The sequence below is a fragment of the Seriola aureovittata genome, chromosome 14 (genome assembly GCF_021018895.1).
Source record: "Seriola aureovittata isolate HTS-2021-v1 ecotype China chromosome 14, ASM2101889v1, whole genome shotgun sequence".
Taxonomy (NCBI): domain Eukaryota; kingdom Metazoa; phylum Chordata; class Actinopteri; order Carangiformes; family Carangidae; genus Seriola; species Seriola aureovittata.
In genome coordinates, this window is record NC_079377.1 from 4,383,651 (window position 1) to 4,409,693 (window position 26,043).

At 38.8% G+C, this 26,043-nt stretch overlaps 1 protein-coding gene across 4 annotated transcripts; it reads left to right on the top strand.

Annotated features, from left to right (window-relative positions):
* Positions 1-367: 367 nt before the first annotated feature.
* On the top strand, positions 368-17,569 carry fam204a (family with sequence similarity 204 member A). Of its 4 annotated transcripts, none has more exons than XM_056396244.1 (7): positions 368-748; positions 1,022-1,106; positions 1,346-1,379; positions 1,954-2,059; positions 3,669-3,758; positions 16,881-16,990; positions 17,151-17,569. In XM_056396244.1, exons 1-7 carry the CDS (start codon positions 512-514, stop codon positions 17,200-17,202), a joined length of 714 nt encoding a protein of 237 aa, XP_056252219.1. In that variant the 5' UTR covers positions 368-511; the 3' UTR covers positions 17,203-17,569. The 4 variants fall into 4 exon arrangements, with proteins under 4 accessions (XP_056252219.1, XP_056252220.1, XP_056252221.1 ...); XM_056396245.1 differs by having other exon boundaries at positions 1,957-2,059; XM_056396246.1 differs by having other exon boundaries at positions 1,349-1,379.
* Positions 17,570-26,043: the final 8,474 nt, after the last annotated feature.

The following is a 26,043-nucleotide window of genomic DNA, read 5'->3' on the forward strand; positions in this document are numbered from 1 at the left end:
GTTAACATTTGAATGATTCTTGGTAATTCACAGACCTGTCAGTAGCCTGGCTCACCTCAATTAGAAATGCTCCACAACAGCTTGTTCTTGACTTGACTTTACTTCACTGCAAAGACTGGCTAAGACTGCTGTAACTCATCAAATTTGTTCCACACCTCTATTCTGGGCTGTCACTAAAACCGTAAAGTTTGCACAAAAAAGCCGCTCCGCTAGCTAAAACAGAGCAACAACAACTGTTAAACATTTTCTTACCAAAAACAGCCAATAAGAGCTTTTGTTTGGTCCTCGTGCTGAGGATTTGTATGTACAGTTCTGATTGGATCATCTGCTCAACGCGCCTAGCGCTCAGCCAATCGGCGCTTTCTTACAAGTAACGTCACAGTGTTTACCCGGAAATGAGTGCCAGCAACAACAACTGCCGACAAAATCTACAATTTACCGAGATCTGACCGTATTTTATTTAGTAAATGGTAAATTACTGTATAATCTGACTGCAAACTTCTGACTCGGAATGTACAGCGGACTTTTGCCCAAAGGTTTAACCGAAGACGACCTTAGTCCAGGTGACGAGGAGGATGAGCCAGAGGATGATGTTGAGGAGAAGAGGACGGAGGATGAGAAGTTCGAGAGCACTGCTGGGGTAAAGCTCAGCTCAGTGGTGGAGGCACATTCGACTCATACTGCCGGTGATGCAGACAATGACTCCCCGACATGCAGTATGCCTGGTATATCCCAGGAAATGTGGCAAGTATGTTGTTGTGGTTTACACTGAGCTACTATAAGCTTAGCATTCAGTCTGTGAAACACAAGCTACCTGTGGTGTACCTGCTGTGTTGTAAGTGAAGACTGACACTTACAGTATTGACATTTGCCATTTCAGTTGAAGCCAGCCCTGCATGAACTTGAGCTAATAAAATGTGATTAACAAAAGGTTATTGATGCCCTGCTGAAATATGTGTGTGTGTATCATAACATTATATATAGAGAGCGGAGGTAGAACTTGTGTGTTTGTGTGTTAAAGAAATTCCAGGATTTACGAAAGAAGAATGAGGAAATGAAGACAATGAAGATCCCCAGAAGAAGAAAAAGAAGACGACACAAGACAGGTGTCAGTGACAGTACAATGAATTTTATGCTACAATTGCTGCCCCTATTACTATGTATATCACCTTATCCACTGGGCAAAAATATTTATGACAAATGAGAGGAAAAAAATACTCACCCTAAGCTTTATTATAAATATAGACCACCATCTGCACCTGTTATACTTTACTTCTGTTTAGCTGATGGTCATTTGTATGAAACAATCCTAAAAACCTTTAACTATGTCTATTATTTCATTCAGCAGGAACAGAAAGTGAGGAACCTACAGAGACAAGGTACCAAAATGTTACTATGTCCTCTCAGGGAAGTATATACAACTGTATGGAAACCAGCTCTGATATCGTGACACCTTCATACCAACACACCAACATACAAATACACCAAACACATCAGATTCTTCAAATCAATCTGGATCACATTGTTGATGTGTCTAACACATCGTAAAAAAAGAAAGAAAGAAAGAAAAGAAAAGATAGTTGATCACAGCAAAATAAAAGTTGATTTTCATGCCACATTGACATTAACAGAAACCAGTGTTTGTCTGATCTGTGGTACGCTCTTGTAAATGGTTGTTTTATAATGCACAGTATAAACAGCCAAAAGCATATATATTTGTTAAATCATCTATATGCCAGAGTGACATCAGAGCTTTGTTTTGTTGAGTGCAAAATGTGGCACCAGCAAACTCTTTCACAAAATGTTTCCATGTGGTATGATCTGATTTCAGCATAAAGACAGAAATAGAGTCCAGTTAAAGGATGCATGCTTACTAGACCTAGTGAATACAGTTTGACTTATCGCAGTGCTGGTCTACATGTGATGAACATTAACACACATTTCCTCTGTCAGCAGAAAGTGTCAGGAGGAACGGGAGAACCACTGGGATGAGCTTAAGCAGTATTTTGGTGTAAATGATCGATTTGATCCCCCTGCATGTTCCAAACCCCCTCCGAAGGTAACAAAGACTCCTGCCTTCCAACTTATCTGCTAAGGTTTAATACTGTGTCTGTCGTAGCTGTTAGTAACACCTTCACATCCTTTATGTTTCTGTGCCACCGTAGGCTCTCATTGTTTTATGTGATATGACATATGGATTAGAAGGATCCTTGTGGCAACTCAGCCTGACACTGAGAAGAATAATAAGGATTATGTTTGGCTACATTTAGTGATAAGATTAGGATGAATCTCCTTTCTTGTAGGGTTGAGATTAAAGTGAGATGTAGGTTTTAACTCTGCAAGAAAATAATGAAAATCTAAAGAGGAGAGTGTCAGAGTACCTGACACATCCTCTGTGATAGTAGCGAGGACATTTAAATTATTGGTTATATTAATATGGTTATAATAGTTGGTCAGGTGCTACAACTTCTGTGGCATTCATAACTGAGGAAATTAAGACTAAACCCTCTTCCATTCAGATACATTTTCTGCACTGGAATGAACATTTCATGCAAAGGCTTGTAAATTGCCAATGAAGCAAAATATTTGCAAGCTTGATGAACATTATAGCTGACCCAGTGAATGGGAACTGTTCTCATTTCAATTTGAAATCCTTTTAATGATTATTTTGGAGTATTTTGTGCTTAATTTATCTCAGAGCAGCATAAAATTGAGTTTTTGCTGATTTTAGTCTCATTCTGAATAGGGCAACTATGAAAGGATAAAAGAAATGATTAACAAGCTGAATGAAACAGAACTTGTCACATCAACATAATGAGGGGCTCCTTCATCCCTCAAATGCAGTTCCTTGTAATTAATATGTCTTTTTTTTTATTTCTGCCAAGTCTTTCACACAGTCATTTGTGGGAAAAAGCTGTTATAGCAGTCAGATGTAATTAATTCATCTGCTAACAGCGTTTCTTCAGTGACCTTAAAACACGTTTCCTGATAGAAAGGATGATGGTCCGTCAGTTTGAGTCTTGTTTATGGGATACTATAGGTGATAACTGGGATCAGTAGTCAGGCTGTATCAGTGTCAGCTTCAAATTATCAGCAGAATAATAAACTATATTAAGCAAAATCAAAAGCAAGCAACCAGAGAAAGTTACAGAGAAAATTGTTTTACTAATTCTGCATTTTTAAGCCTGATGGTCTTGTCCTTGCACTTTTACAGTTGAGTTAAGGTCCTCAAACAATACATCAGAGGAGACACATTAATAATTACAGACTCTTTCCAGTGTATTTTTTTAGTATGATGAAATTTTGGGGGATGAAGAAATCTGGCGCTCGGCTTCCTCAGATAGGCTCATCACAGCAGAACTGCCTTCCCATCAGTAACCGGGGGCTTCTCCACACCCCCTCTGCTTAGGCCTGTAATGGAAATGTGTAATTAAAGAGTCACATTTATGTTTGGTAATCTCCTGTAGCATTTCTAAGATTTCCCCACTAATATCCAATCAAAAAGGTTTTCATTTGTGAAGGGAAATCTACATATTTGTAGTAATGGCAATCATATTAAAAATAAGGCCCTGGGGACTTTTGAAGTTACTCTTTGATTTTTTTTTTTTCTCTCTACCCCTATTTCAAAAAAAAGAAAAAATCTGAATTTTTTTTCCCCTCTTCTGCAGTCCGGCCTAGAAAAGAGCATAGAGAGGGCCGTAGCTGAAGGGGACATTGCAAAGGCAGAGGAGATGAGCGACAGACTCGCCACTCGAGAGGTACGTTGTGCTGATAAGAGATCTTTGGGGTGCTCCCGCTGTGACAAATCAGGCTAATGGATCCATGGCCATTTCTGCTGCAAAGACATAGAGGAACAAAAACACACGCAGACACCCACCATTCAGTCCTGCAGCCTTTTTCCATTGAGTTAATGGAAAGCCCTCCCCTTAGTTTTGAAGTGCTGCAGTGTCTAAAGGACTTTTGGCTCTGCTTTTTAATGAAGGGTACATTGCTTTCAAGCCAACTGTTAAATCATTCTCCAGGTAAGAGTTTCATACCTTTGAAGTGTACATGTCCCTAAATGCAGTGCCTGAAGTTTTGTAACTAACCGCCTTGGCAGTGGTTTGAAACTAATTTAGCATAAAATGTAGCCCACACACACATATAATTGTGGTTAAAAAGACATACAGCTGCGGTGTTACTTCTGCACTGGGGGAATTGCTGTACTTTGAGCATCAAAGTTAAACTTCTTTGTTTCATGATGCATGTTGCTTACAGCGTCCCATAAGCTTTTTCATTTAATAATAGTAGCAACACAAACATGTAACATACTGTGGGCTCAGATTTCATTGTTAGTCGTGGATTGCAAAAGAGTTGCAAAGAAGGTTCAGGAAATATTTTACTCTACTCCGCATTTCAATATTTTCTTTTAATGATATCTTCAATTTTCCTCAACATAGAAACATGGTAGTTTTTCATAACATCGTGATCCTCCACCAGTTTATTATTGCTATCCACCAATTATTTAAAATAATTTTCCAAGAAATTCATTTTGGCATGAAACACAGCTCTAAATACTATAATACCCCCAAGCCTCGTTCGCCAACACAGGGGTGAGTCAGAGTTGTAAATTCAAAACGCTTTGTTGTTGCAGTTGTGAACAAAACACAGCACCATAGTTACTGAATTGAAGCAGTATATATGAGTGAATTGATTTAAAACAATAGTTCAGGATTTTTGGAAAAAATGGCAAAGAGTCAGATGAGAACATTGATACCACTCTCATGTCTGTGCTCTGAATATGATACTAGTGAAACTATAGCCAGCAGCCAGTTAGCTTAGCTTACCAACAGGGGGAAACGGTTAGCCTGACTCTGCGTTTGTTTTAGCTGTATAAAGTCCAAAGCGTAAAAACGACAAAATCGCATTTTCTCATGGGGCTGCATGCCAGACTGTTTCCTGGTGGGGACCAGTAAGTTTCTGGAGTTTCTGCTGGTTGCTTGGCAACTGCTCCCAGCCATGTTTATGAAATTTAAGAGCTGTGATTGGATGTTTCTTACTGAAATTCACCTTAGGTGTTGTAGTCATTTTTGTTTTTATGTCCACAGATTTGCACCTTTGACCTTTATCAGAGAACCAAATATTTCTGACACTGTTTTTGTCTTTTGTACTGATGATTCAACAGCACAAGGCAACACAATGGCTCCCACTGTGAGTCACATAACTATGCATACGACAAAAAATAATTTTACTTCTGGAACCAGGGTGAAATAACGCCTCATTTTTCAGCTCTGCAGCTGAATCAGAATCACAGGAAACACTGATTATATGAATTTTAGACTAGATGCGTCACCCAGAAAGATTTAGCAATAAATGACACCAAAGACTGCAAACAGGAGTGCAGAATGTGTGTTTGCAGGATATTTTATTCGTCAGTTAAAAAAAAAATGTTATGTAATTATATAATATAGATTATATATCATTTTTATATTTTCATCAAACCTTTTCTGGAAAACCACACCCTATTGAATGGATAAGTCAGCTCCAAAAATAAGGTTCTGTGTTTAAAAGTGAAAAAAATCAGTTGTACTATTCATTGAATTGGCATTACATGCGTGTCCCTGGTACCTCCACTGTGTAATAGACATTAGTGTGCAGCGTCACAGCCCCTCCATATTCCCACCTTAACTGCTAGCAAAGTGGTCAAATATGGGGGAGTTAAATGAAAGCTCTTGTGAGTGGCACCTGCGCTGTACTTTCATAAAGCCTCTTAGAGCGCTGGTGGATTGGTTTTAGCCTGAGCCGAGGTTCTCGCCTCTCTGGCACCTGCCTCGCGTCTTGCCAGAACCGTGATGGGACGTGACAGCAATCTGGCAGCCACAACTCATTGTTTAGCAGTGATAACTTCATTTCACGCGGGTAGTGAATTGACCATTTTGAAATCCCCGAACCCTGGGTGACGTAAAGTTGTACACCGTTAACTTTTGAATACAAAGGAAGGCAACGCTGAATATATGGAAAATATGAAGTGGCAGCTAAAAGCCATGAAGTTTGAAGGATTGTGAATCAGAAAGGATTATGATATATCTTAAATGATGCCGTCTGTAAGGCAGATAGCATTAAGACCAACATGTTTGTTTACAGCACTCCTGTTCACTTTTGACAGGAGCACGGTGACAAACATTTAGAGGATCAATAATCCCCACTGTGGCCAGAATCAATTTCAAGGTTATAATTGAGTGGCTCATTTGGTACGGAATGGCTTAGATGTTTAATTTGTTTACGGTCATAACACCAAGACATGATTGTGGCAGGCTTTTCACTGGAAGAATAGGAACAGGTTGTCTTAGCAAAAAATGCAAAAGCATTCCGACAGCTGTGAAGAACTAAAGAGGCCTGTTTGTCCCTTTAGGCATTGTTTTGTAAGGAAAACGCTGGTATATGTTGGATGACAATGTTTCAGTGTATTTTCATCCTCAATCTAACGGTTTCCCACTTATCTCCTCCAAGCAAAGGCAAATGGAAGGAAGATAGAGTGCTTGCTGTCAGAATCCTCCTTTTTATAAGACGAAAATGTTTGTTTCTGCTGTTTTGAGCTCCCTCAAATCAATTAATGATTTCCATTTGCTCTACTTTCTTCTTTTTAATCTGAACATTAAAACAATTTGGTAAAAACCTGTTTTGAAGGCTCCTTACAAATTCTGAGATATGTGCTCTTTCATCTGTCAAACTTCTGAGACCCGCGGCTGGGATATTGCAGGTTGCGTTTTTTTATTCTCATTACAGTTTTTAAACATTTCCCGAGGCTGTAAGTCTTTGTTTTAGATGAATTCACGAAGACATCCTCCAGTTTTTTTTGAGTGAAAGTACCAACGCCCCCGAAAATGGCGCAAAGAAATCACAGCCCCTTTTAGGTAACAAAATATTATTACACTGCTTAGACAAAGCTACCTAATGTATTCCTTTAAACTGATCAGATTTCTTTTCTCATAAAGATGTCTGTTGGTCCTCCTGAGCATGATTTCTTTTCACAAGTCATACAAGACACAAAATAATGTAAAAAGCCTCTCACCTCCTGGTAGTCCTCGTAGTTCAGTGGATGAAACAGTGCAGGTCCTCCGGTTAAGAAGACTGGGCCTCCATCCTTTGATTACTGCACATTATTTTACACTGCTGCAAGTTGCATGTGGGGTAATTAATTCTGTAATTAGCATAACATCTATTGACTGACACACACTGTTTAAATGGCTCAAAGCCTGTCAAGAACCTTGATAGCATCCAGCAGCTCATATTTGACAGATTGATTTTGCCGCCGTTCCTGGTAAATGAGCCAGTGCAAAAGCTGACGACTGTTCAATGCTACAAAGCATGGTGAAGGCTTCCTGTGTCGTCTAAAGTGTAGTGTGACCTACAAGGAAATTTGTAATGTGTTGCTTTGGTTTTATTCTGTCCTAAACAATACATACAGACAGAAGTACGTCTCTCATGTTTCCTTTTTAATTAAAAAAACTTCTGTAGCCTATGTACTAAATTTCAAATGACATTAATCCAACAGAACCAAGCCCACAAATTAGACAGAATTTTGACATGACAAGCATTATACCAATGCTGGTCTCTAGTATGCTCAAACACATGTAAATACTCCGATGTCTGGACATCTAGGCATTTACCGTACACACGCTTACTGCAACATACTTAGCCACATAAGCAACGAATTAACAATTTGATTATTTAGAATTATCTGTACTTAAATTGGTTCTTACATTGTAATGAAAAAAATGTCATCTTTAACAGACATAAGACAATTTGTTGAACTGTATAATTACCAGGAAATTGGGATCAAGTAAACCACCTAAGCCAGAGACTAAGATGTGTCCTTTTACTTTGACTTCATTGAAGCCAACAATAACAAATCTGGTTAGAGTAAGGTTATTGTATGAGGCAAATCAAATAATTAAAGTCTTAGCCAATTGTAGGGAAATTAACTATGAACTCACAAAGACACATTTTGATTTAACAAAGCCAAAATGACGGCATACAAGCTCAACAACAAGCTCATAATCAACTGCAGATTGTATCTGATTCACGTGTACTAGGAAAAGTAAGGGTCCTAAGATTGATCCCCATGGAACTCCACATGTGACAGCTCCTGGATTTGATATGGTGCCATTAATGTCTACATACTGAATAGATTTACTTAGGTATGACTTAAACAAACCAACTACGAGGTTATCACATCCTATAAATTCACTGCATCAGATAAAAGGGTTTACTGTATCAAACGTCTTTTGAAGGTCGATAGCAACCATATAATTTCATGACACTGGATTGCTATTGCTAATAAAATGTACTACTGAATGTAGTGATCCTTTACATTGGCATTTTGAGAGAGAACTTTTATTAGTGTCTTCATTCAGCATCGTTCCATAACTCAGAATGATAAAAATCAACTCAGCAAGACAAAAACTGCTTTGTGTACTTTAACCTCAGCTACTGTACAGTGCTTTCTTTGTCACACTAATCCACCCTCTCGTATTACATTCAACATCAGCCTTACGATAAATAATTACTCCATTGCTTTTTTTTCTCCTTATAAAACAGCCACTGAGGTCTTTTGAAATAGTCAGAAGCTGTACTTTATATACAGTAAGTGGGTATATTTCACCACAAAAGACCGTCACACCATATTAGAGCTTACAGTTCCCTTATAGCACTCATCAAAGCTATTAGAATGGCATTACCACTTCAAAACAGAAACCCTCTGTAGTCTGTCACAATAGCGGGTGTCAAGTCCATTTCATGACTTCCAGGAGCTAAAGAATATGAAACATAAAAAGTAGTTGTATGGCTGCTGGTCTCTCCTGAACTACCCAGAAATGGAACCACACACAAAGAAGCATGTATGTAGTAGAAAGTGATTTTTCCCTTCAGTCTGCACAGAGCAAAAGAGCTGGGCACCATGGAGGATCAGTGTCTTATATCAGTGTCTTATCTAGTTAAAGTTGTTTGCCAGAATGTGAACACTATAAAGTGTCAACTATGCACATCACAGGAGACTCACGTTAAATGAAGTCAGTTATTCAGATTATAAATTCTGTAGTCTTTAATTCTTCAAGTTAAGACAAAATGTTTAAAAAATAGTTTACTGCAATAAGGTTTAAATGTTGTTGTATTCACAGAACTGCTGGTTCAGGCTGTAATCCAGTTCAGGTCTGTTTTCACTGATTACACTGACCTTTCCAGCCCAGGAGTTTTCCAGTTACTATGTATGAAACTGTTTACTTCCTCTTCGGACCCCATGATTTTCTTGCCATCCCATAATGCCTTGCAGATTTGAGTTTGCATACATGGTAAAAACAAGAATGAAAGCGATAAAATCAGTGTGACACTACAGCTACAGTTCAACAAAAACAAACATCGTCATCAAATCTCTAGAAGATCCGAAGCCTATTCTAAACCATCTATTACATTTACATGCAACAAAACAAAACCAGATTATTTCAGTAACTCAATTAAGGACACTAATCTCTTTGTATGTAAGTGTGGTGATGAGTCAGGAGAATAGTATGAATACAACAGTTCTTGGACTCCAAAGTGAAGTCCGACAGAAAAAACACTTGGCAGCAGTTACATACTCCTCATGGTGAAGTTGTCATTATAACATGTTTTTTGAATCAACACATTGTATAAATGTCATGAGCACATACTCCAGGGAAACCTGCTGAGGAAGTCCTGACACAGCTTTTATTTTTCACTATCTTGAAAAATAAGTCATCCCTAACCCTTACTCACTTTTGAATGATTTCTCACCTCTTACTCATTTGTTTCTGCTAATTTTCATTCAATGAAATAGAGAATAGTGCTTCCTATTGCTGGTCTTAAAGTGCCCGTGTTGTGTTTGATTGGCAACTGGTTTCCTGATACCCTAATCCAGCCTCATTTTGACCTGTGGCTTCCTGAACTCTGGACGGCCTTTGGGTGGCGGGCCTCTACTCAGAGTGTGATGATCATGATTCTAAATTGTTTAAAAAGTGGTCCCTTCCAGTAGTTATATCACTTAACATGCAATAATTAACCACATGAATATGCATTAACTGGAGCCATTTATGGTTTAGCATTTGAACATACGGATGGTTATAATATCCCTCATTATGTCCCAGCTCGTATTTCAATAGAAGCAGCAGCTGAAAGGAAAAGCCCCACTGTCCTTGAAATCTACCCTTTGGAAAGCCTCGCTTAAATGCTGTGAAACAAAGGTGGTGCGGCATTTTGTCGGAGGAGACATGGTGGCTTAGTTGAAACAAAGAGCTGAACTAAGAGTGTTTCATGATATTTATGTTATTTAACACCTTTTTCTTCTCGCCACCTTCCTCCCCGCCATGCCTCGTGTTTGTAATCAAAAAATTCATGAGCAGCGCTTTTGTGAAAGTGAGCTTTATCAGATTCTGACTTTCCCCGCCCCACATCAGAGGAGGAGGCTGACTCCCTCTCCCCCGCGAGCCCCCCCAGGCCACCTCGCAGAGAGTTTAGGGAAACTCTCCTCTTTGTTCATTTTTCCTTCAGCGTAAGCAATTTATCACTGAATGAACTTTTATTGTATCTCTGGATGACTCACATTAAATTTTCGCCCATTAATTTTGAAATGGATTTTGAAATGGGTACTAAGCTTTTATCAAATGCCTGGGAATCTCATTTGGATTATTGTATTTCATTAATTACTTGATAGACAAAGCATACTTTTCAATGTAGATTTGTGTGCTGTTTAATTAATTAGTATGTTTTCTCTTTTAATTAAAGCCATTTTTTTTAAATTAAAGCCCACAGCAAAACACATATATAATTTGTTTGTAATTAGGCCTTAATTGGTGGTAGTGGAAGCTTAGCACCCTCGGTTTCTTTTTTCATGATTGCCATTTTATTGCCAGTCACTCATTAATTAAACTGTTTTTTCTAATTAGCTTATAAAACTGTTGATGGCATATTATTGTAAGTGTGAGTTCAAAGCTTGCTAATAAGCCTACCCTACTCAGAAGAGGCGAGATAATGGAATGTGCACAAAGCAGGCGAACTTTCAGAGATTTTTTTTTTGTCTACTCCCTAAAGATGACATGTCATGTGTATCTAGCATCAGATTACTAGAAGAGAGAATGGAGACATGGCTGCTCTACTGCGCCTTCCCCGGAGTGACTTTCTTTTAGCCTGCCATGTAATTCTGTTTGTCAAAGTGCAGGCAAGATTACAACAAGCTCTTATGAGGCTGCCCCATGAAAGACTGATAAACTTTGGTTACAACAGTGTGGGAATATACCACTATACCAAGCACTGTAATGGGATTATGATGATGCATTGCTATATATATTGCTATTGCTGAATTTAGTACCGAAACAGTAGTTGTTGAAGTAATTGAGATTACCATCAAACTCCCAGTCAACTTTAATGCTTCTGGGACGATCGATGGGTGAATGAAAGTGTAATGTACAAAAGTACAACTTTCAGGTGTGTGCACTTTACTTTTACACTACAGTTTCAATATTGTATCATTGAAATACTACACTTAACTACATGTATTAAACAGATATAGCTACTAGTACCTTCACTGATTAAAGTTTTACACCTAAACGTGATGATGAGTTTACAGAATGTGATTAAACCACTCCACACTATATAAAATTTGCTGAAATAGGTAACTAATTAATCGATTAGTAGATTAACAGAAAATCATTCAGCAATTATTTTGATAACTGATTAATCATTTAATCCCTGTTTATTACACAAATGCCAAATGCTTCATTGTTCCCGCTTCTTAAATGTGAGTTTCTACTTTTCACTGTGTTAAATTTCAGTGAAGTGAATAATGTTTGCTCCTGAACTGTCGGTGTGACAGAACAGGTGATTTAAAGACGTGGGCCCTTGTAACAAGCATTTCTTCCTATTTGTTGATGTTTTACAGACCAAACAACACATCGAAAAAAACAGATTAATTAATTATTAATCAAAACAAATCATTTGTTGCAACCCTCCACCTGTTCCTCCACCTCAACCAGCTACAACAGTAAAATGCTGCTAACATTGCATCAGTCAGAATGATCTAATCATACACTTTTATAATAGTTTAACACTCTTTTTACACTTGAAACTTTTAATACTTACATCATTTTGCTCACAAACCCTTTCAATGAAGAACTTGTCATGGGCTGTGTCTGAAATCCCTCATTCATCCACTGCCCACCCCCCACCCCCCACCCTCTATGTAGTTCTATATCGTGAGCTCAGTGGTAAAATGAAAAAACACTTTCCAACACAGAGTCATTTTCCCTGCTCTGTTTTTCTTTCTCTCAGCACGAGCACAATGCATGATGGTATATATGGCTTGGTTAAGGACCATCGTTTGAACGCTACTTTCACGATGCATTCTGGGATATATGGTCCACTTTATAAGATATAATAATTCTCACTATACATTCGGACTATATAGGGAGTAGTGAGTGATATTGGACACAGCATTGGCAGTATTTCTGAGAGTTGATTACTTGTTGTTTATTAAGCAAAAAAGGCAAAAACATTTACTGGCTCCTGCTTCTCTTTTCTCTTCTTATTTTCGTATCTTTGCATTTTGAACTGTTGGTTGGACAAAATAAGATCATGGCAAAAATAATAATAATAATTTAAAAACCTTCCCATAGACTCTTAGAGGTTGTTGGACTTGACAGGTAATCAGGGAAATGAACAGTATATTATTCACTGTAGCTAATAGTCTATAGCTAATAGTTAGCTCTTCCTAACTCTTGAGGTGTGTGTGCATGTGGGGATGTCTCTGTCACCGTTATTGTCTTTTGTGAGACATGAAGCTGTGATTGCTTTATATTCTTTGTGTTTCCTCCAGTCTATTACTTTACTTTAGAGATTTCCAAACTAACTGAATGAAACGTTGTACTTCTTTCCTTGTTAATGCGATACGGGTGGTATTGATTGACCTCTTGATCTCTTGACCTTCCCTGTGTTGCTGAAACCCATTTTTCTTCCCCCTCCGCCTCAGTTCTAAGAAATTATGCTGAAATAACACACGAGCTGCCTAATCTGATATTCATTCCTTTCTTATATAGCCCTGCTTTTCCAAAGTTGACTAAGGCCACATTATTTAGGCATTAAGGTAGTGTGATAAGGGAATTAGGCTGGTCATTAATCGTTTACACGTCAAATGCAGCAGAGCAGCTTGGGGAGGTGATTTAGCGAGGCAAAGCCATATAGCCCTTGTTAATCCACCTCTCACAGGTTTTAATTGGAAGAGGCTTCCTGGATAGGAAATTTATGAATGGGTTTAAGGCCATTTCTTCCCTTAAAGCCATCATTTATTTCATATTGTTAATAGGAGCTTTAACACTTTATCCACATGGAGACGCATTTTTCTCATCTTTCATTCAGCTATTGTCTTTTTCCACTCGCTGTTTAATTGCCACAGTGTTTCTGTGAACCCTGGGCTGCTTAGAAAGACTTCCTAATGCTTCTTTCATTTATCAAACACCTCACAACTGATGCAAGAGAACAGACACACAAATGAAAACAGTGTGTGAAACTGTTAAGATAGACTTGGTTTGTCTTCTTACACAGCAGCAATGCTCATTTTTTCTATTTCTTTTTTTTTTTTTTTTTTTTTTACTTGTATTGTGGCCCCATGTTTGGGTCTCCACTTGAATCTCCATGACGACCCAAACACGAATGAACAGAAAACGGTACTATTTACTTAACCCTCCTAGTGGCCTTAAGCTGCTGCTGCTGCAGTGCCAACATTGTGCACGATGAATTTTTTTTGCCTTCAAATCTTCCAAAGGTCAGAGTATTAATCCTCTGAATAAACCTTGTTTTTAACAGGGCTGTGCACAGGCCACACAAGAGAGAGGCACGGAAACACGCCTGTGATGGACACTTAATTGTACATTAATATGTGGTGGAGTGGGAAGAATTGCCTTTTAGGAGCCACATAAACAAAGAATGCAGGAGGTTTCCTGTCTCCTGCCTTTATTCCAGCTTTGTAGTTTCATTCTTATTTTTCACCAGCCTCTGATGTGAAAGGATTTGGCACTAAGATGCACGCAAGGGGAGGGGGAAAAAAAATCCTGAAAAGTGGATCAAAAAAGTAAATGAAAAATAATGTCATATTACTGAAAATATGAGAGGCTAATTTGTGCCGACTTTTTGCTAATTTTGTTCTCGCCACAGAAAGAGGAGCCGTCACCTGCTCGGCGCCACAGCGCTGACAGTGCCAGTGATCCATGAAATAAGCTGCCGCTGGCTTTGTTCAGATAAGAATGAACAAATCTGCACAATGTACTGCTCTCGGAATCTCATTTTCATACTTGCATGCAGGCTAAAAGAAATAAGCTGTTTGCAGGCTTGATTAATCAGACATTTGAGGGGTTTTTTTGTCTCTTTGATCTGTTCTGTCTCCTAGGTAACTTGGTTGACATTAATGTTGAGCCCCAGTAAAGACCATCAGGGATTGTAGACTAAACTGATAAAAAAAAAAAAAAAAGAAAGAAAAAAAAAATTAAAGACCTTTAATGTTTTAAATATAGTAAAGGCTATGTTGTGAATTTAAAAGAAGGGGAAATGAGGGGCATGGAAGTGGGTTTTAATTTTGCTCGTGGAATGTTTGGGAAGGCGTGTTTTCAAGACCTTTTGCATTTCAAATGCAACCCCACAGGAGAGCAGGTTAATGTGGGTAATCCTCGTGTAGGAAAAAAAGAAAAATCTCTGGCTGTAAATCTCCAAATGAAACCGTTTAGCATCATGCAGTTTCATTTGATTTGCTCCCAGAATGAGCCAATGTGTTTTTTTGTTTTTTTTCCCCCAGCAAACACAGAGAGCAGGAGCTGTTCTCGGATTTGTCAACAATTGAATAAACGTCTGGTTTATAATCTCAGCGTGCATCGCAGCCACTCAAAAGTGTTTAGCACCTACACCACTCCAACAAGGAGCAGCGAACACGCCGGTGTGGTTTTATCTGCTCGCAAATCTTGCTGCAAATGTAAGAGCAATCATCTCTTCTAACTCTCTTTAAGAGGAGAAAACATGATTTGAGGAATTTAAAACCTATAAAATGGCAAAGAACTGGAGAACTGTCATAGTATGCACGCTCCAGGTTATGCAGACGCTTTCACAAATCTTCCAGTGACTGTATAGATGAATGCCTTGAGGGCCCTGCCGGAGCCCAGTACTTGCAGCCAGCCGAAGCCCTTATCTTAAATCCAAGCAAAGTACCATTAATCTTTTTGAAAGACCTTTATGGCTTTTAATGTATCCCAAATTAGAACATTTTACACCCTTGGTTCCTGAAATATGGTGATAAAAAGCCTTTAGAGTTTAATTTTTCCTGCCTGCTCGCTCTGACCTGCTTAATCCCAGCATGCATTAGGAGATATTTTAGTTTCAGTCTTTCTAATAAAGTTTATCCCACTTAATTATAATTGAAACATTTTTTTTCCAGCAGGTCTTTTTTTTTTTTTTTCAAGTGGCGCAGTGGTGGCACATTTCTTCATTACCTTAAGACTTCCTTTCCCCCCTGATTGTACTCTGAATATTACAGAGAATTACCCAAAGGTTTGGTGAAATTGTTCCAAGTTGTTTATCAAAGTTTGCCTTTGCTTGAATAATAAACCTATCTCAGGAGTGACAGAGGAGGCAGGATTTTTCCCTTTGTTTCCCGTGCCTCTGTGTGACTGGGGTTATTGGGATTATTCTGCTTCACAATACACACATGTCTTCCCTGGGATTTGAATGTTTGCCTCTTGCAGTCACGGTCATTCTCTTCACTTCTGATTTCAGGGACTGCCTGCAGAACTCCAAACACTTTTTACACTGGTGATGAGCGGAAAAAATGCCACTGCAACGTCTCTGAGACGAAAACTAAAAAAATACTGAACAATGTGTCTCGACGTTTATTTATTCAGTTGTTTCATTTGCACATTAAACAAGAAAAAAGCCGTCATCAAAAATAAAACAATGTGTAGGAGAGATTATGTGCCAGGATCTTAAAAACATCACTTCTTCTGAAATCAAAAGACAAAATACTTCAGAATGATTTTAATAAAACAACACTACAGCCCCAGATATACACTCACACATATTCACCACTAACATTATTGAGCACCGCCATGTATGTAGCTACTGTGTCTCCTTACCATTATTTTCCATGAGCTGTTATAGTGGAGATATTTCCAGTATGTTGGTTGTATGGTTGGATTTTTAAAGATAAACACAAAAAGCACTGGAGCAAACTCAGCGTCTACTAGAGCTGCAACTAATGATTGTCTTCATCATCCATTTATCTGTCAGTTATTTTCTTGATTAATTATTTGCTCGATAAAATGTGAGAAAATAGTGAAACATGCCCGAGGTGACACTAACAAACCCCAAACATCAATCACAGACGACAAGAAAAACGGCAAATATTCACATTTAAGAAAATGGATCAGTAAATTTTTGCACTTTTCATACGTAACGACTAATTTTAACGATAAATTGATTATCAATTGACTCGTTGTTTCAGCTTTTATGTATGTTTCAGAAACAAGCAAATTTATGTATAATAAAAAATCATAGTGAACATGTAATAAAACCAGCAGCTGTCTTAAGGAGAAGAATTATCATAGCAAAGGTATTATTGGAGTTATATGTTCATATGTGTGTTACACGTTATGTAAAATCTCCTTATGTTGCTCTTCAAACATTTGTTGTTGTTCAGCTCAATGACGGTTCTGCTGTGATGTGGAGGAGGCAGCACAGGCAGCAGAGACCCTGACGAGAAGCCACCCTGACACATCAGTCGGGGAGCTCGTGCTTGTGCTTGCAACAGACTGATTTCCATTCTCTAATGGGCCTCTCCTCTGTCTGCCTCTAAATAGGTGGCTGTGAAAATCGCTCAAGCCGCTGATTGCCGTGACTTTGTGCAACGCAAACAGGAAGAGGAAGCTTTGAGGGCAGAACAGAAAAGGAAGAAGCAAATAGTCTGGGGGTACGACGTCTCTCTCATGTCCTCGTGTTTATGTTTGCCATCATATCTGCCACTCTGGGTTCAAGTAGAGTGAAGATGCTGAAGCCTGCATTAGCTGCTCTTTGGTTACTCGCTCACACATTCATTCAATGTTTCTTCTTCTTTTTTTCCTGTGTTGCAGGTTTGAAGCGAAAAAACGATGGGAAACCAAAAGCAACATGGGCTTCATGTGACAAAGATGGAAGAAAAAGGAGAAAGACTGCAAGCTTTTTTTTTTTTTTTTAATAAGTTAATTTGATAAAAGTGATGTTTCTTGTTTGCTTTTTTTTTTTTATAGCAGACTGATCCTGTTTCTTTTTATTCTCTTTGTATATTTTGAAGACTTCACACCAGCAGAGTGTGAGGGGGGAAAAGTCACACAGTTGGCTGAGGAAAAACCAATCCAGAGAGTACAAGAGAGAGAGAAAAAAATTATGGAGCATTCAAATTAATTCCTAAGGCGCCCATTGGTGTCTGCATTGTGTTATTTTTCATTACATTTCAGTGATTTGAGCGTTCTGGCCTTTTTTCCCCCCTTCAAATTAAATCTGGTGTACATTACTGGATGATGCGTTTATTTATTGCTGTAAAGTGGGTTAATCATGAAGGCGCTCCTTTCTTCTTCTGAGGAAGAGAAAGGGAAGATTAGGGCCCTAATGCAATGTACAGGATAATGTGCGATAGGATTTAGGAGTAGAAAATGAAATTTGGCTGCTGTAAACTGTTGTGAGCAGTCGTAAACTGGAAGTTGAGTGAACAGTTTGAGGGGAGGGTGAAGGGGGAGGGTGAAGGGGGGGGGGGGGGGTGTGAGACATGAAACAGAGGCTTTATGTTGGCGCTCACCCATGCTGGGAGACATGCTATTGTTTCTCTGCCCGAACAAGAGGCACGCGCTGTTTCTCCGAAGCCTCCACTCGCCGCTCATTGTGTGACGAGCTTCTCTTCAGCATCTGTAAACTCGTAGAAAAAACCGTCGATTCCTCGCGCCGTCACTTTGATCTCCTTTGATCTGCAGCGTTTGCCTCCGCCGCTACTCAACACTTCTGCAATGCTCGTTCAGATTCCAGGAAGTGTTAATTGCAAACAGCATGCAAAAAAAAAAAAAAAAAGAAGCACAAAAATGATAATTACTTTTATTCATAATGCTTGCTTATATTTTTTTCAATCATAAAAAATGATTGCTTTGCTTCCAGGTAATGAGAATTAAAATTAATCCACCTAAGTTGTTTGCATTGCACATATTTGGGCACTTTGTCCCCTGGTGAGGAACCGTGTTCTCCTAGCTCTGCTGTGTCTGCTGAATCAGTGCGAGGGGAAAATTAGCAAAACATCAGCAATAAAAGTTTGTTGGCAATTATGATACAAAACACCTGAGCTGAGGAAACCCAGATATGACATGAGGACAAAAACACACGTTTAGAAAATTCAAGCTTCTTGTATCATTTCACATGAAAGTGAATCACATGACTTGTGTGTCTGAGAAGCTGTCAGTTGGTGAGAATTGGTGCTAATTAAACTATTAATTATCTCTGTAATGAGACGCGAGTTAAAACTGTGTTAAGCACATCAAAGTACAACATGGGATTTCTTCACTTTGATGACTGCTATGAAAAATATATCTTGACTGAGGAGTGAGGAAACATCAGAGATGCTTCATTAATGGGACAAAAAGAAGCAGAATTTTAGGGGCCTTTGAAAGTTTTTGGAAAACTCCTCGAGGACAACGTCATGATGTAATAGTCTGCTTTATTTACAGAGACTTGCTGGATGCAGGTGTCAGAGTTTTTCAACAAAGTTATATTATGTTTGCCCTGTTCCTGGAATGCATTTATCATCTCAATGGAACAACCTGCAAGACTCAAAAACCAAGGAGAACATATGAGTATGTGTTTTCCATATGCAAACGCCATGTAGCCGTTTTTTCAAAGCTAGTGGTTGTCAGTGAACATGACCAGTGCTGATCCAAGAGCAGCGCGGCACCGTATCAATAGCATCTCACTTAATTAATCTCTTTGAACACAGGATAATGCCTTGAGCAGAGACAATTCTGCTTTTAAACTGGAAAATCCACTTTCCCCTCTCGTCATGTTGAGGAGCTGTTTTCAGTAGTCTGTTCCTGCAGGCCAATCTTAGCCCCTGACCTAGGCTGATTTGTTGTGCAACGCAGAGACAAATTCCTTGGGCACATGTCGAACCACTTCTAGGAAAAGTGTTTGTTGTGCGGAGCCGGGGAAAAAAAAAAAACAACACCAACAATCCTATTAAATGGTTGGGAAGCTGCTATTGTATGAAAGGGAACATATGTTGCTGGTAACAAGACATCAGCACTATCACTTGCTGCTATCACCAGCTAGAAGAGGATTAACTCAAGAGGAGAGATCTCCCAGATACAGCTGATAAAGTTGTGGCGATGTTCAAAACACCTCGCACCCGACAGGAGCGTAGCTCAGAGAAACGTGGCTTTGTTTATGTGTTGTTCAAGCTCTGTGATAACATTGTAGCTGCAGTGTTATTCTGTTGTGTAACTACAGCTTGTTACACTTTTATAATCCTTCTCCAAAGAGCTCGCTGTCACTAGATGTTCCCTGTATAAGTGAAGGTTTCAATTCATAAAAAAAATATATCGCCTTCATAAGGGTACTGTAGATTTAAAGGAGACATGTTGTTTTACATTGGAAATTTTACTTGTTTCACTTGGAAAACTAAAAGTATGGTGGCCCTGGGGGGGCAAAACACCAACTTTACAATGCAACAACAACTTTAAACAAAGTATATAAAGAAAACACAACATTTGAGAAAACACAACAATCTCGTAGAAAACACAGCAACAACATTTCAGGAAACACAAAAACATTTCAGAACAAACATGAACTCTTTGGAAAACAACATTTCAGAAAACAAATAATTGAATGTCCTTTCAATGACTAACATCAAATCAGTACTGGGCTACTGTAGTTAGTTTTCACATAATAAACATATAGTGTAAATGATGAACACATTCCTGCACATATGAGGTATATTTGCTCCCTCTGCTCACAGTAACATACTGCAGGAGCGACAGCAGTGTGGATTCCTTGGCTGATTTAATGACCTGCTTAATTCTGGCACGTCTGCAGCCCTCTCAGATGTTTTGTAGTTTTAATTAGTATAATCATCACTCTTGAAAAAGGCCACAGGGTTGTTTAATGGGTCATGTTTGTCAAGATGCACAGAATTATAACACAAAAGACATGCCATTTATTCAGCGCTACAGTCTTAGAGTGATTATGGGTGTCGCAATTGATAATTAGAGAAAGAATTGATTCGTCTGAAAGCCAAAATGAACCTCTGTGGTGTGAGGAAATTAGTTTGACAGTGTTTGGATGGCGGTGTTTACACTGCAGTGTGGCGGTGTGGGAACACTTTACCACTCCACTGTTAACTGAAGCAACTTGCACACACTGCTGTTTCTGGACGGCAGAGCCGGGAGACTTTTGATGTGACATCTGGAGCAGCAACTTGATATTTTCAGTAATGACAAAACTTCATATGAAATTTTGAATACAATGTTTCATTCTGCAGGCTTTTGTCACATGATAAGTGGAGGTTATGGTTCCAATTTTCAGGCAGCAAAGTACAAAGTGCTTTAAATAGTTTCCTCAAACTGTGGGAATTAGGTCAAGCTAACATTTACAATTTGATAAAGTCTGTTTAAATGCACTTCCTCCATAATTAAAAACCACACTGTAGTATGTGGGTTACATATACACCCTCTTAATTGTTTCTTAGTCAGAAACTGCTTGGAAAGCATCTATTTTATCATTTAGCATAAGTTATAGAACAAAAAAATGAACATGAACTTTCAATTAATTTTCTTCTTTTGCTATCGTGAAATAAATACATTCCAGTGCACAAATATGCTGAGCATGCACTCATTACACAGTCATCTCCACTCTGCAAACCACATACTGCATTTTATCTGAATGAATTATTAACCAAGTTAATGAATATTTCATTTTTCTTTATGGAACCATTTAACAGTCCCAACAGAGGTAATGACATCTTGAGCAGCGCCAAGTACCTTAAAGACAGAGGATCATTCACAGCCAGGTTCAGTTGTGCAGCATGTGAAGATATATTAAAGCTTTTTATTGTGGTCTGTATTTAACATTCAGCTTGTGTATAAACACACCTTTGCTGTATAGAACTTATTTGCACTGTCCTAGTTTTGTTTCCACACACACTGACCTCACCTCACGACTCCCTTTGTATCTCAAGAATGGACACAGCATGATCCAGAGCAGCCGGGGGGGATTTACACTGAGCAAATGAATTTAATGGTGTAATTAACATTACCTTGATTTGTCCCAGGAAAGACCTCAGTGAGTCCGGCTTGTGTGGTAATTTATTGCTCAGTTCCTATATGAAGAACACTCACCTACTGTAGAGCAGGTAATTACAAACACTGGCTTGATTAGCAGGGGGGAGGAAGCCGCTCCAGACTTGTTATTGATCAATTAATACTGGTAATACTGGAGTTATACTGCACCAAGACAGAGGCAGTTCACAGTACGCTGAATTAACCCTTCGATGTAAAGGTCATTGGGACCTTGTCAACAAAAACAAAAATAATCATTTAACTTACACATTTTTTCTGTAATGTATTAGTTGTCTAACCTCACAGCTGATCCAGCATGTGTCTTTGAGACAAATGTTCAGCAATGTCAACACGAAAGACACACAAAATCAAGGGAATGTTTGTTTTGGCACATCAGTATATATGACTGTAAAGTTATGAACAATATACTATACCATACTGTAATATAATATACTGTACCATGCTGTAGGAAAAGTCTCTCTAAATAGAAGTGATGAGTTTTTGAGGGGGTCGAGGATAGTGGATGAAGGCAGAGATGAAGATGTGCATGTGTGTGTGTGTGTGTGTTTCAATAAGTGTATGGAGGAAAGTTGTGGAGAAACTGCATGCAAACTGGCTGATCAAGAAAATGAATGTTGAAAGAGTGGAGTGGAGGAGTTGATGGGGAAATGACTGAAAGCGAGGACAGAAAAGTAAAGAAATTTACACTGATTGCAGATTTTTGTTTAGTAGAGTGTAAAATGAAAATGTAACAACGTTAGGCTAAGTCAGGCTACTTAGCTAAGCAGCTAAGCCACAGAGCTACATTTACAAGAATTACAGAACAGTAATGTTAGTTTGCTAACGTAGGCTAATATGTGTGTAATGGAACATCCTCTTTAATTTGACAGTGACAGAAAAAAAATACAGATATTTCTCACATGTAGCAAATGTACCCTTGTCTTGCTGTGTAATGTAGCTGAGTGGGTGATGCTTAGGACAGCTGAGGCAAATACTGTACCTGACAGAAACATGCATATGGATGAAAAGTTCCCTTTAGTTTCCATAGTAAATGTATAAAAGTCATTTTTTAGAAAAAGATACAAGAAACAAACACTTTATTTTCTGTAAAATAAGGAGGCTAAGAGAATTCAAGAAGGGTATTAATAGTCATCTTTGGAAACCTATATGCATCTCAGCATAAACAACATTACATATACTGTAGGTGAGGAAATGTTTTTCCTCACTGTTGTGAATTACATTTTCAATCATCACTTTCCTCTATCTTTACCACTCATACAAGCTGCCGTGTTGACTCCAGATCTTCATTCTGTCGTCGCCACAGTGCAGTCCTTTGTAAGCAGTATTGCTGCCATGTTGGAGGCTTGTCTAACAGTCAGGGCAGGCCCGATGAGCAGGGAACCAATTTGTGTCCAAACCCCAAGGAACCCCGAATTCTCCCAAGTAATTCCCTCCATTCCGACTCCTTAAAACCTTGTCTCAACACAAACAATAGCAACGCTTTGTAAAAGTGACTCTAAAACCTCTGCCAAGCATAATTTATCATTTGAATGACAATGGGCCACTTAGCACTGCTTAAATTATTTCTGTGCTCTATCTGCTACTTGACTGGCTTTGTGTTGTAACAGCGGGCGATCATTAACGCCACGGGGTGATGTGGTGCGCTCTTATCTTGGGCTGGGTCCTCAGAGTTTACTTTAGATGGGAACTGCTCGGCCATGACGGCAACAACTTGTTTCTTTTACTCTGAGGCCGGTCTAAGTCATGACTTATTAGATTCAAGTGCAAGTGAGCAATGAAGAAAGTGAAGTTATAGTTTAATTATATTATTCATTATATTATTATTAATAATGATAATTATAACAGTGGTCAGGAGAGCGACTTACAGAGAACTGAGAGTTGAAGAGAGGATCATGGAGCTGAGCTAATGTGGAAAGAAAACGCATTTTAAACTATTGATACATGTTTACATCAGTTGACTAAGTCTTTGCTGTTGTGGCCACTGAGTTGCTCCAATGGAACAGCTGGAGTTAAAACAATGGTTCAAATGGGGACTGCAGGGACTTACTAATGCTGATGAGCTGTTTGGATTTAAGATGTATAACCTTTAACAGTGACAGGAAGTCACTGTGCCTATAAACTGCCCTGCAATGATGAAGATCTATGTTCATACTTCCTACGCTGTGGAAGCATTTAGAGAAGACGTCGTACACCTGTGATGGAAAATTAGACACTGAGGAAAAACAGGAAACATATGATGTCTAGTCATTAAATCTGAGACCTGAATGAAGACGTCATTTATACAAGCTTTTCACACATATAATATCTTATGTTTTCCATATGTGGAGTTCAAACTGGAAATGAACTATTTCATCCACTTAAACTCTGGAGTTGTCTTTTAAAGTCTTCTTCTCTGACAACATCACATTGAAAGTTTATTGTGTGATGGCTTGTTCTAAGCTGTGTCATGTGAAAGTGATAAACTAGATATGAAACAAGTGGTTGCTTAATTGATTAGTTGACTGGCAGAAAATGTATCTGCAGCTGTTTATTATTGATCAAATGTTTTAACGATTTTTGAAGCAAATTGCAACAAATTCTCTGGCTCCACTTTCTCCTAAAAGTTTTTATGTCATTGTTACACTGCATGTAAATCAATGTGGGTTATGAACTGTTTGTCAGAATAAACAAGACATTAGAAGACGTGACCTCAGGCTGTGAGGAGCCTTTGACTTTGACATTTTATGATCTACGCTAATCAAGAACATAGTTGTCAGGTTAATCATTGCTGAAAATGATCATGGCTGCAGCCGTGTTTTAAACCGAGATGTAATGCAGATGATTTTACACACGTTTCACCACAACTCTGGTCTTAAAAATTTGGGAATACGCTTATTTGCCTTCTTCCTGAGGGTTAGCAGAGAAGATCAACGCTAACTTCAGCCAGTAAATAAGAGGCTGAGAGTCTTTTAGCTTCACGTAGCATGAAGACTGGAAACAGGGGGAAACAGCTGACCTGCCTCTGTTTGATGGTAACAAAATCCTTAAGCTCAATAAGTAACATTTTAAATCTTGTTTCTTTAAATATTGCTTCAAATATCGTTTTGTGCCTTTGTTGCCAGTTTTGTGTCTATGCTGAGCTGCTTCATTCTAATACGAGAATGATATCAATCTTCTCTTCTAACTCTAAAAAGAAAGCATAGCCCAAAATGTCAAACTTTTTACTTTCAAAGCCTGAACTCCAGTGGTTCTCAAAGAGGGTGGCCAGGGACCTCCAGGGGTCCTTCAGGGGGTTCCTAGCAAAAAGGGGAATCATTTATTTTCACTATAACAAGTCACACAATGACAGAATGCATGAATATCGTGTTCATGGGTTTCAAACACTTTCTGTAATAAAACATCTAAAGGCAAAAATCTTATCAGATGGGGTCTGTGATCTAATTCCAGTCCTTGAGGTGAAAAAGTTTGAGAACCACTGTTTCACACCATAAAATGTCTTTGGTCTATCCTGTTGTTTACTGTTGATAAACTGAGAGTATTAAGAAGTGACTTTTTTTTTAATCATCTAAACATCTAACTCTAAATTCTCATCACGATCTGACCCAACAGTAAGTATCATGTTTCCCGGCAGACAGGTACCAAATTCTTGCAGCGTGTAGCTTTGTGGCCCATCGTTCCCGTCTTGTTCTCCATACACTGATAACTGCCATAATGAGATTTGCCATTAAGAAAGAAAAGAATGAAAAGGACCCCGGCCATCTGTATAGCTCGCCATGGTAAAAGGCTGAATGCTATCAAGCCAGAATTCAATCGCTGAATTATACCCTCTTTGTGTGCGTAGGGCTGGTGAGTACCTCACACTATATTCATTTCAAAAAGGCCTCAATTTAATTAGTTCTCATATGTTGAAAAATTCATGAATTTGTCTGCAATTCCCGCTGCCATTGTTGGGAGTGACTTAAGCGGTGGTGTTAGGCTTTCAGGCGGTTTGGAAGAGAAAATAGCCCCCCACAAAAAAGAAACAACTGTTTATGTAAATAGACACTGCGTGTTTACTTGGTGGAAGAAAGCGAGGGCCCTGAACAGAGTGCTAAGCTTAGCGTGGCTCTGCCAAAGGGGACCTCTCACCATCAACTTCAGTCTTATTAAACTGATTACCAACTCCAGCTAATTAATCAGAGACAGTGCCCTTTCTTGTCATGCAGGGAGGGAGCTCTGTGTGTCTCACAGAGTTCCTCTCTCACCGCCTCCCCCTCCCATCTGCTCGCCTCTGCTCCCCCCTTTCTCCCTTTTCTTTTTCCTGCTTTGATTGAAGTAGGGGAATGGTAATTTTCATGCATCATCTGGGCCGGCAGGATGGGAGGACAAGTAGTAATTACCTTAAACAAACAAGGCCGAGATTGCTTGAGAAGCTACCTCTTTATTCAAGCTCGCGAAATAAGAAAACAGACTGAGAGCATAATGGTTTCAAAACACATTTTACAGGCCATTTTGTTCAATGTGTTGGATACGGTTTTCATCTCAGATAAGGAGACGACAAAAAAAATGTAAAAGGCAAAGACGTGAAAGGTGTTTAGTGGTAGTTTGGTTCAGGTGCTGTCACCTAAATGTTAAACATTTCACTTCCTTTGATAGAAAGCATGTGGGTGTGCAAAATAACTGCTGCTGGTAAACCAGG